Genomic DNA, 19,195 nt, shown 5'->3' on the forward strand with positions numbered 1-19,195 from the left:
TCCTCCACCTTTGGCCTGACCCCAATTCTTGTATGCATAAATAATCTTTAGAAAGAAAATCTTAAAATTTAGACAGATGGATATGTATAACCTACACACCTTCTACTTTCTATAGGTATAGCCACTATTAATAGTCTGTATACTTCCCCAAAACATGAACATTCTGGGAAGGAACCTAATAGCCAAGATACTTGTTTCTCATGTTGGTCCCCCTTTCTACCCTGTCCAGGGAGAATTATTAATCCTTTTATGCCTGTTTCCTTCATCTTTATTCTTCCAACTCTTATTTTCAATCCCTAGAATAAATAATTCCTGGATCCAGTAAATTGTCCTGTTTCCTGAAGTATCCTGTCCTCCCTTTCCTGTCAAACTCCTTTAGGGCAGGGTTTGATGAACATGAGATCACTTACACCTTGCAGAGTCAGGTATTCAGGTCTCAGAAAGATAGTCTGAGTAGGGCTACCCAAGGCCTGTATCATCAACTCTCAGTCACATGTTTCCTGAGTCAAAATCTGCAAGTCCTCTTTAGTTTCTGAGGGCTTATCAAAATAAAAGGGGTAATTCTCCCTCTTACTGTACCATGCAGGAGTTGGGCTTGTTCATAGATTGAGGAGGGTGCACAAGCATCACTACAACCTGACTAGCAGTTCTGCAGTTAAAGACAGCGGCCTCTGGGGGGAGGCAGGTATGGGGCCTACTGTAATGCTGCTCTTCACAAGCAAGAACAAGTTTTCTAACCTGAGCATTTCCTCCTTTATGGCTGTGAGAGTTAAGTAAGTAATGTATGTAATGTCCATAGCACTGTGTCTCTTGTACATGGTAAACATTTTATAAACATGAGCTGTGGCTACTGTATATTACTGGTCTCAACTTTCTCTAAGAGAAAGAGACTATACACTTATACCATGGACAACTAAAGCCCCCACAGAAACTCCCCCATCCGCCAGGGATTGCTCTAGCCTCTAGTCTTTAGCAAAAATCTCCATATCAATAATCAGCATGTTTAATGGGGCCCCCCTGTGGCACCATCCTCTGCCCCCTCTGAGATTCGCATGCCATGGGCTCGGACTCGATACAAACATGTGAAACGTGGATGGCCCCAGTTGCTTAGAATCTGGATCTTCACCTTGGGAAAGGCAGCTGGAGGGTCATTCTGGGGAGACAAATGGATCACCAATGTCTATTCTCCCAAGGGCTGCCTTTCTCCCCAGTCTTCCCGCACTGCCCCATTCCCTTAGTACCCTCACCTCCCCCACAACCACCCCAGACAAACCTGTAGGTGGAAAGTCTGAATCTCAGATTTCTCTACATCGAAGGTGAATTTCCCCAAGAAAACTTCAGTCTTGTCATCAACCTGGAGGCCCTGGTAGGTCAAGAGTTGGAGGAGGAAATATGAGGTAGAGGTGGAGGTAGGGAAAAAAGCAACTTTGGGAGAACTACAGTGTGTTCGTTCAATGGCTAAATGCATTTTTACATTTTTGGGTTTTTTTTAGCATTACGATAATGTAGTGTAGAATGTTGACAGAAACAAGCCAGTTTTCAAATTTTAGCTGATTGTTAGCTGGGTGACTGTGGGCAAGTAGTGCCCACTTTTTGAGCATTATTCCTTTCCAGTGGAGGAGGGGATAATGGATGTGCCAGCTTGTGTGGATGGAATGAAATAATCTTTGTAAAGTACTCAGTACAGAGTGAGCTTCAATAAACTCTAGTTTTTGGATTTCGTTATAACTTATAATAGCCCTGAGGGCAAGTACTAAAATCTCCACATTATAGAGCATATAAACAACTTGTTCTTTTGTGTGACTGCCTGGTTGTTTACAGGCAAAATCCCCACCTCGGCCTCAGTTCCACTCACATAGACTGAAAAGTCGCGTGGGGCGCTATTTGCTCCCCCAGAGTGTGCCACACTGGGCGGTGGATGCTGCAGGGTGACGTCGCTCAGCTGTACACGACCTGGCAGCCGGATTACCACCTGGCCCTGGTCACCTTCAAAAGCCCAGCAATTCCCAGGGAAGACATCTGGCTGCAGGTGAGCAGAGAGACCATTAAAACCTAAAGACAGCAACTCAGGACCCTTACCCAACTTGGGCTTTGGCTCAGATAGGCCAACCAACCCTCATTTCTATTCCTACCATGGTCCCCATCCAGTCCTCTACCCCATACCAGGCCCTACTCTGTCAGACCCTACACAGGGCTTGTCTCCAACACTGTTTAGGTCTCTCTTTTAGGTGAATGCCCTCCTGGGCCTTACCCACAGCCTCATTGTGGCCAAATCAGACATGCCCACCTGCAGCCTGACCCATTTCTGCCCAACAGAGTCCCACCTAGTCTCAAGTCCTCAGCTCATCCAGCCACCTCTCCCAGGGAAATGTTAAGGCTTTACCAAGCACCCCACCCCTGATTCTGACTGGGATTTAGGTTCCAGGCCCACCTCCAGGATAACTGTGGGTGGTCGTGCATAATTCCAGAAGTTGAAACGATTCCAAAAATAAGCAGTATTTGTGTCCTCGTAGTCCTGGGAGGTCTTCTCTAAGTCGATAGAGGCTCCTAGAGCAAAGAGAAGCCATCAGTCACCTACTCGAAGCTCCCATACTTCCAGGGAAGCATCTGTCTGAGGTCTACCTGTTGGACCAGTCCTGTGCACAGATCTGTGTCAATGTCTCAGTCTCTCCATATCGCTAAGTCTGTCTCTCAGTGTCTCTGGGTCTTACCCACAGAGCTCAGCGCGTAGTCTGGTTTCCTCACAAAGTCCTCATTCAGTCTCTGGAATACAAGCTTGGCCACTTTCTGAAAAAAGGGATGGCGGGGCCTCCAGGAGCTTGGGGCCTGATTTTTATGGGTAGGTGGAATGGTTCTCTAGGAATAGTTTCTCTGAGAAGGATTTTGTGGGGCCCCAGGGAAATCCCAAAGTCAGGGCCCTGGGCTGGGACTTTTAAAACTCAGGATTCAGATACCAGGCTCCTCTAGGGACTTCAAGGTAGGCCAGGAATGTGCAGTATACAGATCCACCTGGCCAGACACCAGGGGTGGACTCTGAACACCCTTGGGGCCCCAGCTCTGGGAGCAGGATCAGACCGCAGTTCACCTCGCTGTTGGCTGCACGGACGTTGGAGACCTCCTTGTGGAGTTTATCTAGCTCGACCTGGAGCTGCTGCAACTGCTGCCCCTGGGAGCGCACACGCTCGTGATACTCACTGCAGTGGGGATGTAGTACAGTGAGTTTGACTCCCTATCTCCCTGGACTCTTCCAGTATGGATCCCCACAGAAACACCTTTGAAGCCCCCAATTCCCCACCCCAGATGCCATTTTTCACCTTACAGTCAGCATCTCCTTAGGTTCCTATTGGAGGGAAGGACAAAATTCAGCGTTGCTATGATCCCAGCTACACCCTTTTCCCCACTTTAGTCTGGGAGCAGTAAGATTCAAAGGACCTTCTTTATGAGGATGTCCCTGCACTTTTCTCCCCTGAACTTCCACCAAAGATCTAGTCACCAAAGACCCTCATCCTGCTCTGGGCAAAATCCCTCTGAAATGCCCCGGCTATATGCAGCCCTTCTTTGGGACTATACCCTCTGTACTACCCAGCTCCCAGCAACCCAGGGTCCCTCACAAACCCCAGGTTCACAACCCGCCACCCACGCACCCCCAGGACAGTTTCTCAGACTCACATTCTCCAAAGGAGGCACCAGATACAGAAGCCCCCACCAGAGTACTGGAGAAAGAGTGGGGGAGGTCTTATGAAAAAGGCAGGGAGAGAATTCCCTGGCATCAAGGACAGTGAGGTAAGGAGACTTGAGGGGGTTGAGTCAAGAGGCTGTGATAGGGACTGGGGATCTAACCATTGAGTGGGATGTTGGAGAAAATGTGCTGACTTTGGCCAAAGCAGCCAGGGCTGGAGTATCTAGGATATTCACCACCCCCTCACCTGCCAGAAAGATGCTCAGCAGTGACACAGCCGTGATCAGGAAGCGGATGGAACAGACCTCCCTGAAGAACCGCAGGGAGGCTGAAGTCTCAAGACCTTAGTGATCCCCGCAGCCCCCAACCCAAGATCCCAGACCCAGCTCTTGTGAACGCAACTCAATCAGCTCAAGTCTCCTTCCATCCGGCCTTGCCTCCCACCACCTCCAAAGAGCGGGGCTCCCCGCCCTTCCCTCTGACCTGTACACACTGACCAGCACGTCTCCTACCAGGGATAACAACACGCTCGGCACCTGGAAAAGTAGGCCTGAGGAGAGGAGCGGGACTCAGGAAGGACACTACTCACTGGCACTGGCGCAGGGGGGAGATGAAGGGGCTCAGGGAGCCTGGTGTTCGAGGTTCAGAGGGGGCTCAGGGAGAGAGCGGGGTGGGCTGGGAGAATTAGAGGGGCACAAGGAAGAAAATGATTTAAGATTCCGAACGGGTCGGGCTTGGGGAAGGGGCTGGAAACTCAAACATGAGCGGGGAGAAAGGGGGGGGACGGTTTGCTCAGAAAAAAGAACAGGATCTAGATGATGAGAAGTGGAGTTCGGAGAAAGGAGTCGGAGGGTCAGAGGATCCGGGCTGGTCTGGGCCATACTCAGGAAGCTCTTGGACACTCGCGGGGGAGGCATCTCCTGTCTCAGATCCAGGGTTGAGAGAAGGTCGAGCTGTTCCTCGGAGACTACGGGAGAGCCAGCCGGTTCTGCGGGAGCCCAAGGGCTCCATTGGGGTCTTGCGCATCACAGGGCTACTCTTTCCCCGGCCCCGAATGCAGGCTCCCAGCCAGAGGCCGAGCAGCCTTTCACAGGTTTTGGAGTTGGGTACCCGAATCCTCATCCAGGGTCTCACTCCGCAATCTGAGGCTCCGCCCCTCACTGGAGCCCAGTCTGGGGGCTGTTCCCACCCCAAACCTGAGGCCCCGCCCACAGCCTTAGATCTTCCGGGTAGCGGCTCGAGTTAACACCAAGGCTGCACCTCTTCAGTGGTGCCCAATCACAAAACTTTCCTGCCCCCTCCAAGGACTAGCCAGGGGCCGAGCCCGGACGGAGGCATTGCCGCATTCTGACCCCCGCCCTTAAGGCCTGTTATTTAGTGCCTCTTCTCTTCACCATACAGCCCCGCCCCGAAGGTGACCGCACAGCGTTAACCCAGTTCCGCGCCAAGCCCCGCCCTTCAAAGCCCCGCCCCCTCCCTAGGCTCACCCGGGTTCGACCCCGCCCGCACCCGAGGCCCCGCCCCTCACGGTTGCGGCGCCACAGGCGGTCGGCCCATTGTGGCTCCGAGGCGCCGGCTTCTGCCGAGAGCTTCCAGCCCATGTGGTTCCTCCGGGCACTCCAGCACTCAAGGCGGGCTCACCGCAGCTCGAACCCCGGGCTCTTCTGCCCTCGGGCTCCACGGGCCCCGGCCCAGCTGACCGGTGCCCGCTGCTGTCCCCCGAGGTGACGCTCATTGAGCTGTTGCTGTTGTCGCTGTAGAAGTTGGGCGTGTGCTTTTGTGGAGACGCGGCCGAGCCCGGGCGGGGGCTCCGCCGCATCCTGACCCCGGGCCGCCCCCTCACGGACGCCAAAGTCGCCCCCCGCAACTGCCAAGGCCCTTGGCGCTTCCTCGACCGGCCAGGACCCAACGGAGCCTATGCGCGGCGGCGGTTCCCGCAGGTGGACCCAGCTCTCTCCCCAGTATCTAGACCCGGCTGCTAACGTCATAGAGGAGACCACGGCCCCCGCGGAATGCCCTGATCGGCGTCACACAGCTAGCCGTGACGTCTAGTTCTTTCTGAGAACACTACCTAAAACTGTACTCCGCTTGAAATAATTTCTACACCTCTTTTATGTCATTATTCCCTCCCACACTAAGCTGTAAACTATGAGGCCCAGGGATTTTTTGTTCTGTTCGCCACTGTATCCTCCAATACACAGGTCGCCTTAGCATGTAGAAGGTGCTCAAATATTTGTGAATGAATGAATGAATGTTATGGAGCAGGGCATCACCCAGGGTATTTCTGAAACAGTTACTCTCTTTGGCAGTGCAAATCCTCAGGCTCTTCCTCTAATCAGACCTCCAGGGAGGTCCCTCTCCCAGATCCATTTTCACCAGAGATGTGTGTGGGGTGAGAATTCACAAACCTACACTCAGACCAACATCTGAGTCATGGAAAACATTATAAAGAATCACAGTCAGTCATGAGACTAGTTTCCCAAACTCTTGCTGTGTATTCAGGTTGCAGGCACAGCTTGAGGTCCAATTTCAGGTGTAGATGGGACAGTCTGCATTTTTACCAGCCACATGCCAGATCCTGATTAAGAAGCACAATTTGAAAAGCAATGTGATATATTTTGTGCACATTACACAGCTAGGCAAAGGTTCAGAAAGGAAGAACTCTCCTGAGACTGTGCAGTGTGTTAAGTTTAGAATTCCAAAATTTTGCCCTTAAATCCAGTACTCTGCCACACACCATACTCTTTAGATTAGGAAGTGGAAGTGGCAGTTCTTACAGGGGTTGAGCCCTGTAAGATCTGTTCCCATCCAGGAGGATCTGTTCCCATCCAGAGTCTAAAGGGGTAGCATTAATTCCTTGCTTAATTTGATGCCACAGATCTCAGGGAGAGGAGGGAAAGGGAAGGATAGTAGAAGTATTCTTGCCCACAAAAATACATGAAACATATTAGTAAGAAGTGGGACAGAAGCTGGGTGGAGACATAGTGTAAATAAGGTAGAACTGTAAGAAATATGTTAAGGAAGACAATAAAGGAAGTATTGAAGGGGGTATAATTTTAGAAGAGAGGGGAACCCACTGTGTTATCAGTGATGTTGGTTCATGGGCCAGGAGGAAGGTGGCCACATGGATTTAGGATTCCGGGGAGGTCAGAATTTGGTCTGTTCAAGGACATCCTCACACCATCACAGATGGTTTCAGTGCCAAATCTGCCTCCATGTCTCCATTCTGTCTGCAGCCCCAGCCACCTCTCCATGCTAGTCTGGATGCTCAGGTACAGGGCTGTGTAGCCTGGGCCTGGATCCCTGCCCAGGATGTAACTTTCTTGGTGGTTGAGGAGAAATGGGACCAGGACTGTGGGAAGATCCAGTCTGCTGCTCACAATACAGAGGGCCCCAGGATGAGGGTGCCGAGACTGAAGTGGGGGGTGTACCCTCATAAGTCATAATGATATGGAGGCCAGTGGTTCCCAGTAGGAGCCCCCAAAAATTTTAAATATTTTTCTAATCATTTTAAAATGAAAATTATATTTTTAAATTAAACTGAATTTATAAGTATTTTCTAAATTTTTAACTACTATAAGTTTTTCAATTAAAATTCCAAAATATTTTACAATTTTCATTAAAGTGTACCCAGTTTTGGGAGTGTGGGGCTTGGGGTATAGGCAGTGACTTTGTAGGGACAGGAGGTATACAGAATGGGGATGTAAGGGTAATGGGGTATCAGATGGAGGGCAGGAGTAAGATGTAATGGTAAGGTACTGGGTGTAATCTCTGGATTAGGTAGCAGGGATATGGTCTAGTGATACAAAGAATAGGGCATGCCTTGTGGGAGGAGGGTTGCTGGTCTAGCCACGGTAACCAAAGAAGGGGTCTAACATATCTCCCTTCCACAACAGGTACCTGGAACAGCTGCCTGTGCCAAGCTAGAGCTCTTTCTTAGACTGAGGATGGGCAAGCAAGCCAAAACCCACACCTCAGCATTCCCCCTGGACCTGCTGTCTGAGCCCATAGTTGGGCTGCCCCATAGCCTATGCCAATATGGTGAGTAGAAGTCATTAGTAACAGCTAGCTGGGATTACTGCTTTGAAGAAAACTTGCCATGCATCCACTGATGCCTTAGCTGATAAGAGACAGGGCTTGAGTGATGTTAGGACTCACTGGATATGAATGGGGCAGAGGGCTGTCCTGCCACCAGCAAGATCAAGAGCTGGCATCAGATGGAGGAGCCACAGCTACTAAGGTGTCATACCCTCTGAGCCATTCACCTGTTGCTATGGCGCCAGCTCATGGCTGGTTCCTTCTCACCTTATCTGCTATGGCTCTGTCCTCCTACAACAGCTACATAATTGACTATTTCATTGACTCTTTGTCACCAATACTGAGAGTAGGCCTATCAATCAGAATGCTTGTTTGCACACTGAGTCTTGCTGATTTGCAGGCAGGTCTCCCAAGACTCTAGGATGGCTGTTGCCACCTCATCTCCCCATATTCACATTGTCATCTGGACAGTCTGGCTTGTACTGGGTGACTGTGGCCAGGGGTACAGGATACACCAATCAGACCCTTCCCTGGAGCCCAGGATGGGAGATGGATATCATAAACAACTGCAATGGTTCCTGGTTGAAAAGAAAAAAAAAACCAAAAAACAAACAAACAAAAAACACAAGGCTCACTATAGCCGGCAGTACTACCTCCAACTTATAGATGAGCATGGTACCCATATCAGATTAAATGACATGTCTAGTCAAGAGTTTGTAAATGACTACAATCAGAGCTGATCTCAGATCTGACTCCAGAGGCTCTGCTATCATGACCCGACTTTACCTTCTGCCCTCTCCCTCTCCCTGACACCAGACTTACATTGAACTTCAAGAGAAATGATAAGGTGACTGTTAATCTTCCCTGGTCTATGGAGTGGCAAGGCTCTGAGCTTGATTTTCCATGTGCACTGAGAGCTGCAATAGGAAGCCCTGATTAGGTCCAGAGCTGGGGGTCTAATATAGCCCTGCCCTGGCATGGCCCCTGCTACCTGCCCTTCCTGGTTTTCAGTTCTGCCTCCATTTAGGAGACCAAATAAGGCCCCAGCTGGATGACTCTTGTGTCAGCAGGGGCTGACGCGGAGCAAGGTCAGTAAGCATGTGGGGGTAGACTGAGCCTAGAGTGGCAGGGAGAGCCACTAGTGAAGTTCCAGCCTGTACCCAAGGCATAGAACCATGGGGGTCCAACACTCACAAGCCTGGAGGCCATCCATGGTGGCTCCAGGAAGTCAACCTGCAAAGGTCTGTCTCAGCCCTAAGGCTGAAACCAAAAAGCTGGAAGACCATAGGGGAGAATGTCCTGAGGACAGAGCTGTAGGCGGGACATCAGTCTGGTGTGAATAGAGCCAAGGGCCATCCATGTGGCCTGACCACCTTCAACTAGTGTCTGTGACAAGGAGCTGCTCTCAGGCTCCAGCCAGACCCAAAAACCACACAGAGACCAGCGACTACTATCACAATTAATAGATTTATCAACCTGGGGCTATGACCGACTCTCCAAGTAGGGGTTAGGGGCAGAGGCTAGAGAATGGAAATATGACCGCAAGGTCAAAGAGAGAACAGGAAAAAGAGGGAACAAAAGAGGGGGAAGGAGAAAACTACGTTGTCTTCCCTAGATCAATTTTCTTCTGGATGGCTCGAGCCGAGTGGTAGATGAGTGAATCGATGAGTCCAGCCACTGGGGAGAGAGATAAGGGCTGGCCCTGGTCAGCTGGGTCCTTGGCTTCATCTCTAGAGCCATGTGACCTAACTGGCCAGGCCAACATCTCCCTTGTACCCTTCCCCCAACCAGAACCCAGAAGCCCAGAATTTACACTCCCACCATGCCCCAATCCCATATAGACGCCCTGAGCTTCTAACCTGTGAACATGCCCCCGATGATAGCGCACACGCCTGTCAGGAAGTGTGTGAAGGACCTGCCAAAAGGGTGGGGGTGAGCAGGTACATGCCTCCCTGCAGGCCCAGGCTCCTCCATTTCCTCATCCTCACCTGTGCTTCTCTGTTAGCTTCACCATCATGGGCGAGAGCTCATATAGCACGAAGACTCCAGGCAGTCCCTGGTCACCCATCAGTCCATTGGCAACCTTCTCATGTCTGGTCACAGAGAACTGGTTTGTCCTCAGCACCTGGGAAGGGAGGGAAGCCTGGGCTGTGGCCAAGGTTTATGATATGGTTCCCTACTCCCCTCAGCCCTATTCCTGCTTTCCCCCGTCTTGTAGTGTCAAACTTGGGGAGCAGTAACAAGGCATCAACGCCCTCTCCCAGCCTCTGGTCATGGCTCTTTACAGTTTACACACCCCAGCAACATTTGATGGATCTTTATGTGGGAGTCCAGGAATGAGAAGGCTGAGGTGGCACCATGAACTCCTGGCAAAGCTGGGCCTGACTTCCTCCTCCCTTGAGTCCCAGCATCCTTGCATGCTACTGCATAGCAAGGCCACAGCAGAAAGGGGAGTAAGGGGCCCAAGTAGTGGACATCGGAGGAACGGATGGTAGCCGTGTGGAAAAGCAGGCCACACACTTAGAAATCCAAAGGCCAAGCCTGTACTCTGGCTGTGAGGGCAAATCACGTAATCATGTACCCTTATGGACCTCAGCTGGTCACCCATCGCATGAGAATCAGAGTAGCACTTCATTTCCTGATGAAGACTGATGTCTGAGCAACCTCAAACTCACCTCCCCATCTACCTTCATGTACACTGTGGGCACTACCTTCACAAAGTACTGGAACATCATGGAGGCTGCAAGGAAAAGAGAACACTGGGCATGGGTACTGGGCAGGGCTCTGGCACCTGGGGGCACCCTCCCAGACTGGTACCTTGGGGTGCAATGACATTGGTGCGATCAAGGGGGTTCACAATGCCTGGGTAGTCCTCCCCAAATGACAGGTGCCGGATGTAGTGGGTCATGTTGATCTGCAAGTGACACCAGCACTTGGGGCCTCAGAACATTCGAGGCCTCAGCAAGACCACCTGTCGAAAGCTCTGCAGCACAGCAGCAGACAGGGGCCCTGGGCCTGGGAAGTGGGACATGTGGACATGGGAGGATGGAGGGTGGGGTCCTGCCTAGGAGAACCTGTACAAGACAGGCACCCCCTGCTCCCTATCTAGGGACGCCTTCATAGAGTTTGTGGGTTCCTGAGATCCACAGTTTGAGGTTCTGGTTGTATCCTTACATTAGGCAAATCCAGATAAGGCAAGTGTAAGCTCTGCTTAGATTCAAAAGCCCAGGAGGTCTAGACTGGAACATTCCAGGTTCCCTAGAACCCCTAGCTTCTGCTTCTGTCCAGTTCCAACTATATAAAATTCAGCCACTAGAGGGATCTCTAGGAAAATGCAAATCAGATTATGTCAAGATCCTGCTGAAAGTAGGCCAAAAGCCTCTAACTGCTCCCAGGAGAAAGCCCAGACCCTTCCACAGGGCCAGAGGGTGGTCTGTCCTGTCTACACCAGCCCACACAGTTCCTTCAAAGTACCCACTCCCTCCTGCCCTTACCCACAGGTGTCCTCTTGCTGGGGATACCCTTGTCCAACCCCATCCCGCTTCCAGCCTCTGCAGAGCTCAGTTCAAGTCCCTCCCAGTATCCTCCGACTGCAGTACTGTCAGAATGTATGTTCTGTATGTACCCCACCCCAGGGTGCCCCTGCAGAGAGGGACAGGAAGGGAAAGGAAGGCAACAACCAAGCATTTTGCTCCCACCAGCCCTCCAAGGTTTCCACCTGGCACATACGTTGTCGAGGCCGAAGCTCTGTAAGTCGTGGACTAGGAGAGAAGGGAGATGGTGTCACTAGGTGAAACAAAATCAGCTCCCTGGTTCCCTCAGACCCTTGTTCAGGTCCTCCTCACAACTCCCTCTGTTGTGTGACCTACATGGCTCTTTAAACTGCCACTCACCCCCAACCTCATCCTACTTGAAAGTGGTCGGAAAGAGCCTGCTTTGGGACTATGGGAAAGTTCAAGCCTCCTCAGGGGTTGTAAGAAACCAGACCTTATTCTCCCCCAACATACATAAGGAGCCTGTTATGGGAATGCTCTAGGTCTTTACTCCTACCAAGGACCTGTTTGCTTCACAGGAAATAACTGACTACAGCTGATAACCAATCAACAGATCCCACAGTGAGGTAGAACCTGAGAATGCTCTCCAGGTTCTTTCCCTGACTGCTTTGCCCCACCCTCAAAGCCCTGAAAGGAAAACCCATGGCTACTCTAGATCATCTATTCCAGAACAAGTTCCTTATACCTCTAACCTGATCCCTTCTGCTGCAAGGAAATCCACTTCAAAGATAATTGCAGTGCTTTCTACAGTCACCCAGAGAAGGCCCCAAACCCAAACCCATCCAAACCTCCCCCTATTCTGGGAAAGCAGGCAGTATCCCTAGAAGACTTTGGCCTCCCTGGGGGGCAGGGCCACTTACTCTCCACAGCATGTACTGCAGCATGGGGGAGGGAAGGAGAGAGAAGGGAGGAAGAGAAAAAAGATTCAGAGCTTCGCAATGAGAACTGTGGAGCAAGGTAAGTGATGGTAGGGAAGACTAAAATATTCCTGCCTTCAGCAGCAGGGTGTGGACCCAGCTAAGAAGCCTCCTCCTGGTTTCCTCCCCAAGGGAACCCTTCCCTGGCCAGAGAAGAGTACAAAGGAGCTTGAAACAGGAGCATGGTAGCCTAGGGTGAACAAGACCTAGAGCCATGTTCCTTGCTGTGTGACTCTGAGCAAATCAATGACCCTCTCTGGGCCTCAATGAGCTCTGCAAAAGGCTATGCTGAGAATCTAAGATGGAAAAGGACTGGTAAACTTTACCACCTCCTTTCTTCCGCACCCTAAATCAACCAGAATGTCAGCACCACTGTGGAGCTTTTCCATTCAGCTTCTGGTCCAGGCTACTGAGCACCTCTCAGTCTGTGACAAAAGCCCAGGAAGAGGAGAGGTACTACTGTTTCCTCGCCAACACCTCGTACTGCTGAGTGCCTGCAGGCCCACACTAACACCTGACATTGGCCATCTTCCTACAGTCCCAGTGCACCACCCTTCTCGACTGCTTCTTCCCAAAGTTGTTTCTCAGCTTGGCTGCACTCACACACAGGTCATCTGACAGGGGGCCTCTGTTTAAACAACTGCCTTCCATAACAACCTATTCAAACACCGTAGGAGAGAGAAACTCTCATCACCATCTTATAAAGCAAGAAAATGAAGCTTGAAAAGGTTAAGAAACTTTGTCTTCACACAGAAAGGTCTGAGGCTGAAATGGGAACCCAGGCAGTACTCAGATTGTACTCTTAACCCATATGCCAGTGTGCTACCCTGAAAGGAGTCTGCTCTGGCCAAAGATAGAGGAGTATCAGGCACGTGCAAGGGCACACAACTTGCCAAGGTGCCTAGGGTCAAACCTGTCCGGCTGATGTAGGATCACTCACCGTGCACGTGTGATTGCTGGAAGCTCTTCCCTGGAGCAAAGTGGAAGTTTCCGGCCACCTGTCAGGGATATTCCCTCTCATTCTCCAGCCATTTCCTCCTCCCTTTGCCCTAGGGACCTGAGTGAGCCATTGATTCGCAGAGCCCAAGGGCTAGTCCACAGACTAGCCGGCTCTGCCCTGCCTCAGTCTCCCCTGTACCTTGTTGACTTCCAAAAAGCCATACACCTGGCAGCCTTCATTCTTCTGCTCCTGCATCTTCTGGCTGAAGCCCTCCCGCCGGCACTGCTCAATAGTATCTGGGTTCTTGAAGGCCCAGCCTCTGCGGCGATATGCCTCCCGCACATCCTCACAGGTGTTACAGCACCTGCAGAAGGCGTGCAGGGTTAGAGTGCAAGGGAGGCAGAGAAATAAAACCCAAGCAGTTCAGTTTGCTAATGAAGCCTCTGCTAACCTCATCCCTGACGGAGTATTTTCAAAGTGTATTTCCTCAGTGGCAGCAAAACTGTTTACAATTATTTCCGATCAATCACTGGTGATGGAATGTTTTGGAAGATAGTGGTGATGGTTGCACAATGCTAAGAATGTAGTTATGCCACTGAATTGTACCCTTGAAAACAATTAAAAATTTAAATCACATATATTTTATCACAATAAAGGAAAATTTGAAGATACATATTCCCAGCTCTGTGCAGAGCTGCTTGCAGGGGTCAGGACCTGGGAAATATAATAGCAGTTGTCATATATCCCAGGGCTTAACCCAGACTGGGTCTTCCCTCTGTGTGCTTTATATCCAGTATACATTTAGGCCTCGTGTGGTTCTTAGACAAACGTTTCTGTCAATGTCATCTCTCTCCAGAAAGAGAATATATGGTTTGGTCAAAGGCCAGATGGGGTCCAAAGACTCCCCCAGAAACAGAGCTGAACCACTTATGCCTCATTCCCAGGTCTGCAGTGCCCAGGCAGGAACTGATCACAGAGCCTCTGGTACTAACATCAGGGTCAATGACCAAGGGATATACTCCATCCTATCTAAATTTTTGGTCGAACCTCCCCACTTGCCAGAGTGCAATGGAGACGGAGGCAGGCTGAGCAAGAATGTGCTGGGAGCCCTTCTGCCCATCCTCCTCTACCCACAGTGTCCAGCTCACTTGATATCTTCTGTTTCAGCACCATAGCAGCTCTCACAGCGATCAGGGTCCAGGGAGTCAGGATCAAACACCTTCACCTCAACTTTCCCAAGCTCTACGGGGAGGGCAGAGGCAGAGACATTAGCTGGCAGCAGACACAGTGAAATTTGTATCCTCAACCCTCTGGCCTGCAGCTTAGGAATCATGTATGATAATACTAATATTAACATTGGGCCTGTTATGTATCAGGTACTAAGCCTGTACATTAATTATTTTAATAAGAGTAACTGTAATAGTGAATATGAAAAATTAGCCAGGTGCAGGTTACAATGCATACATCATCTCATTCCATTCCCAAAATGACTCTATGGAGGTAAAGATATTATCCCCATCATACTTAAGATGATGTAGAGATTCAGAGTTGTGATATTCTTTTGCTCAGTGCAATATAGTAAGTGACAGCTTTCAGTTCTCATTCTTAAGTGTATGCCCTTACCCACTTTACACCTCTCAGGCATCTCTTTCTGCACCCAGCACCCCGTTCTCTAACTGCATCATCTTAACTGGCAATTTCAGTATCTAGTCCCCTGACATCCTTTCCTTCAATAATCTTTGTTTACTTAGCTCCTCTCAGCCACCCATTTCCATATTCATACCTAGACCTTGTCATTGCCAATTACGACTAACCTCCAAACTCAATTTCAAAAATCCCAATCTACTTATTTTCCTACTTTACTATCTCAGATACCCAGAATTCACCATCTGACAGTGTCACTCCTTCCTTTCCCACTTCCCATTCTTACTAAAATCCCCAAATGGGGAAGGATGGCTTCTTTAATAAACAATGTGAAGAAAACTGAATATTCACATACAAAAGAAACTGGTGGGGCCTCCCTGGTGGGCAAGGGGTTAAAGACTAGCACAATGGGGTACAGTTCCTAGACCTCTTCATTAACAACATTCATTCCCTAATTTTATTCATTTAGTTCAATGACTTTAAATACCATCTAGGGCCCTCCTTGGTTGCACAGCAGGTTAAAGCACAACACTCCCAAGCTGTCCGCAGCTGCTTCAGCACTAATTCGATCCTGGGCAGGAAGGTGACCCACATGGTGCGGCAGACCTCTACTTTCTTACCCGCTACTCCCCGCAGCAGTGTACTTCGGCAGTCTGCCTGTTCTGTCCCCCACTCTGTCTCTGGTGAATCTTCTCACCCCCCACACCTCTGGCCTGTACCCCAGTTTTGTATGTATAAATAAATCTCTAACAAATAAATAAATACCATCTAGATGAGGTCTCCCTGCAAGGTGTTAAGTCTCAGCACAATGAAGCTGTCAGCAGCCATTGCAGCATGAGGTCAATCCTTGGCCAGGGAGCTGACCCACATGGCCCAGCAGACCTCTCCTGCCTTGCCCACTGCTTCCCTCTGCAGTGTATTTCAGTCAATCTGCCTGTTCTGCTCCCCACTCTGTCCTGGTGACTCCTCTCATCCCTCACACCTCTGGCCTACATCCCAGTTCTTATATGCATATATAAATAAATAATTAAAATTTGTAAATAAAATCTACATACTGATAACTACTAAATTTATTTCTCTAGCTTCCTCTAAAGTGCAAAGAGTAAATCCAATTGCCTCAAATGGGCATACCAAATTTAACATGTCTCAAGTCTGATGTCTCCTCCAAATCCTGATCCTTTCCTATCAGACCAGCCTCTAAGTTATGTCCAGTGACTTCTACTTCCTGGTTTTCTCGCCTTATTTAGTCCCTTCCTACAATGAAGACGGTTGACCTGTGTAATCACTAGTCACTAGTTTAATGCAGAAACATGGAGTATAACTTTTGAGCCTAGGTTGTAAAAGGAACTGTGGTTGTATCTTGTTTTCTCCTGGATCATGGGAAGAAGGGGTAATCAGCTGCCATATGGTGAGAGGCTACTCAGACAGCCCTACTGAGAGACCCAAGTGCCAATGCGATGAGGCATCCTGCCAACAGCAATATATGTAACCTCTTGACAGACCCTAAGATAGACATACCTAACCAGTCTTGAATTCCTAACTCAAACTCAAAACAGAACAAAAACCCAAACGTTTATTTTCAACTACTAACTTTAGGGTAATTTGTTACCCAGTAGTGGGTACAGAGCAATCCCCCATTTCTCCCATGGAGAAGCTCTCACTCTGGTCATCCTTTTATCAAATTAATCATTTGCTCAGGTCAAGGGCATTGGAGGACCCTCCCTGGTGGAACAACGGGTTAAAGCACAACATTATGAAGCTATCTGCAGTCACTGCAGCATGAATTTGATCTTCAGCTAGGGAGGTGACCCACACAGCACAGGAGACTTCTCCTGTCTCACCTGCTGCTCCCCTCAGCAATGTATTTCAGTAGATCTACCTGTTCTGCTCCCTACTCTGTGTCTGGTGAATCCTCTCACACACACACCCATACCTTTGGCTTATACCCCAGTTCTTGTAAGCATAAACAAATCTTTAAAAATAAATAAATAAATAAATAAAAGCCTTGGAAACAAATTTGACTCTGGTCTTTTACAGCCCCACATCTAATCCTATGGCAAACTCCTTTGGTTTTACTGATATTCAATATATATCTATTGAACAAAGGATAAAGATCACTAACAGAGCAATTCCTAAAGTATGAAAAATGAGAGTCCTAAGAATTTTGTTATGTTGGGAAATTGAGTTAAGAAGTCATTGGGAGGCCACTGAATGAGAGGAAAGGCAGCTTAACGTGAACACCTACTCTGTACCAGGCATTGTGCCCATATTACTTCATTTGCTTCATTTGATCCTACAACTCCATGTGGTAGGCCCTACTGTTTATCACCTGAGGTTCATAGACTGCAGGAGACAATGCTATGTCTGAACCCAAGCAATCTAACTACAGAATGTAAACTCTTAATCTGTATCATCTGCAGTTTGAAGGGAAAGAACATTCAGGGGTGAATTCAGCCAAGAGGATAGGGAAACAAATACCCAGAGAGGGCTGGGTCTACCTAGTGTTAGATCAAAGACAGAACATATAGGACACACCCTTTAACTTCTATAAGCCAATCAGAATTTTCAGGGGTTACAGACCTCTAAATTGATGGCTGGGTAGAGTACACTAAACTTCAGCCCACTGTTTCCTTTTTTTAATATTTATTTATTTATGCATACAGAACTAGGTACAGGTCAAAGGTTCAAGGCTGGTAAGAGGAGACACAGAGACACAGTGACACAGAGACACAGTGGGGAGCAGAACAGGGCAATCATCTAAGTACACTGCTGAGGGGAGCAGCAGGTGAAACAGGAGAGGTCTGCTGGGCCATGTGGGTCAGCTCCCTGGCCTGCCTGAATATGTGCTACAGTGACTGGTGATAGCTTGATAGCACTGTGTCTTTAAACCCTGCACCACTGAGGAGACACCACCCTGATTCTTAAAAGCTACGCAAATCACTCGATTTCTCTGAGGCTCAGTTACTTCATTTCTCACTTGGCTGACCACAACCCACTTGCCAGAGTTGGGGCTTGGGCATGTCCATCTCTGGGACCTGAGATCCAGCCCCTTCCCTAGTTACCATGACGCTCAGCCTCTGAGCTCACGGGGATGCCATCCTTATCTAGTCGCTGCTTGAACAGGTTGTGTTCTACATCCAGCTGCTGTTCCCCAGCCACATCCATGGCATCAATGCTCAGATCTGGAAGCAGGAGGTCAGAATAAGGTAGGGATCCTTGGGACAAGGGATTTGGGTTTGGGGGGAAAAAGGGATGCTGATTCTGTGTTGGGGGGAGTAGTGAATGAAGGAAAGGAGACTATCTTGGGGTCCAGTCCAGAACCTAATGTTGGTGGTGTGATTCTGGAAGCCCACCTGGGAACCTCAGGACTTTGAACTCCCCACCTATCGTTAGGTACTCACAGGCACAAGGCATGTGCGGAAAAAGAACGTCGATGTTGATCTTCAGTTTATCGCCCCGCGACTTGTCCACGTACAGTTCAGGATGCACCTGAAGCAGCGCTACATCAGTAAGATTTGGCCCCAAGCCTCTCCCTGCCCAAATACCCTACAGATACGAGCTCTAACATGCCAGGCCCCGCCCACAGCCTACGCCCCGCCCCTTACCTCAGTGGTGAGGTAATACTGCAGCTCCGACAGGAACAGAAGCAGCATAAGAAGACCACTGACAATGGTCACTGCGGGGCAGGGAATGAGGGTCAGAATGGCCTCTGTTCTCACTCCTGCCTTCGGCAGGCCAGGCAAAATCTAGATGCCCCGACCAAGCCCTAGAGCGCCCCATTACCCCCTACCCCAGCCCCACCGCGGCCTACCCGTGGCGCCCCCGCAGGTCTTGACCCGGAAGTCCTCCAGAGTCTTGGGGTAGGCATCGAACTGCTTCAGCTTCCCCAGCGCCTCCATGGGGACCAGCCGGAAAGGGGAAGCCAGCCAGCCCACCCCGGCAGCCTCCCGCTTCCGGTCCGGAGCGTAGGCCCGCCCACTTTCTCCGTACGCAGGCGCAGCAACACGCATTTTTGGCTCCACCCCCACCCCACCCTCCTCGCTTTACCTGAGCGGGTTCTGGCTGCGGCGTCTGCTACAGTGGCTTTCCCAGGCCGCTGATTGCCCACGCAGAGTGGTGGGAGTCGTGGGGCCACTGTGGTCTTGAGCGGACTGTCTTGCCAGGAGGAGGTCTCTGCGGGTTAGAAACTGTAACAGCCGCCTTCACTTCCTTTGTACCTGTAACTGCGCCGAGAATTCCCTGTCGCCACGCTTGGAACAACTTTAACAATCCTAGAGCAGTTATTTTTCAAAGTGTTACAGCTAGCACCGTTACTATCTCTCTGGAACTGGTTAGAAATGCAAAAGAGCTGCAGAATCAAAGATGAGTGCCTCCCAGGTAATTCGTTGCAGTTAAAGTTTGAGAATCTTGGCCTAAGAGTAGG

At 49.8% G+C, this 19,195-nt stretch overlaps 2 protein-coding genes across 3 annotated transcripts; both read right to left on the reverse strand.

Moving 5' to 3' along the window:
* Positions 1–3: 3 nt before the first annotated feature.
* On the reverse strand, positions 4–5,590 carry SPAG4 (sperm associated antigen 4). The gene is made up of 12 exons (XM_004687242.2): positions 5,189–5,590; positions 4,563–4,667; positions 4,163–4,229; positions 3,927–3,988; positions 3,670–3,713; positions 3,315–3,340; positions 3,086–3,194; positions 2,712–2,787; positions 2,432–2,547; positions 1,856–2,023; positions 1,274–1,363; positions 4–1,153 (listed from the first exon to the last, which is right to left on the reverse strand). Exons 1-12 carry the CDS (start codon positions 5,496–5,498, stop codon positions 1,004–1,006), a joined length of 1,323 nt encoding a protein of 440 aa, XP_004687299.1. The 5' UTR covers positions 5,499–5,590; the 3' UTR covers positions 4–1,003.
* Positions 5,591–9,165: 3,575 nt separating this feature from the next.
* ERGIC3 (ERGIC and golgi 3) lies at positions 9,166–18,731 on the reverse strand. 2 transcript variants are annotated; one of them, XM_004687244.1, is made up of 14 exons: positions 18,584–18,731; positions 18,378–18,448; positions 18,174–18,261; positions 17,835–17,954; positions 14,277–14,370; positions 13,327–13,492; positions 13,129–13,186; positions 12,132–12,146; positions 11,447–11,478; positions 10,535–10,631; positions 10,393–10,457; positions 9,706–9,842; positions 9,577–9,632; positions 9,166–9,394 (listed from the first exon to the last, which is right to left on the reverse strand). In XM_004687244.1, exons 1-14 carry the CDS (start codon positions 18,669–18,671, stop codon positions 9,315–9,317), a joined length of 1,167 nt encoding a protein of 388 aa, XP_004687301.1. In that variant the 5' UTR covers positions 18,672–18,731; the 3' UTR covers positions 9,166–9,314. The 2 variants fall into 2 exon arrangements, with proteins under 2 accessions (XP_004687301.1, XP_004687302.1); XM_004687245.1 differs by lacking the exon at positions 12,132–12,146.
* Between the last annotated feature and the right edge of the window lie 464 nt (positions 18,732–19,195).

This window comes from Condylura cristata, unplaced genomic scaffold, assembly GCF_000260355.1.
Source record: "Condylura cristata isolate star-nosed mole 26May11 unplaced genomic scaffold, ConCri1.0 scaffold00022, whole genome shotgun sequence".
In the NCBI taxonomy this organism is placed as follows: Eukaryota; Metazoa; Chordata; class Mammalia; order Eulipotyphla; family Talpidae; genus Condylura; species Condylura cristata.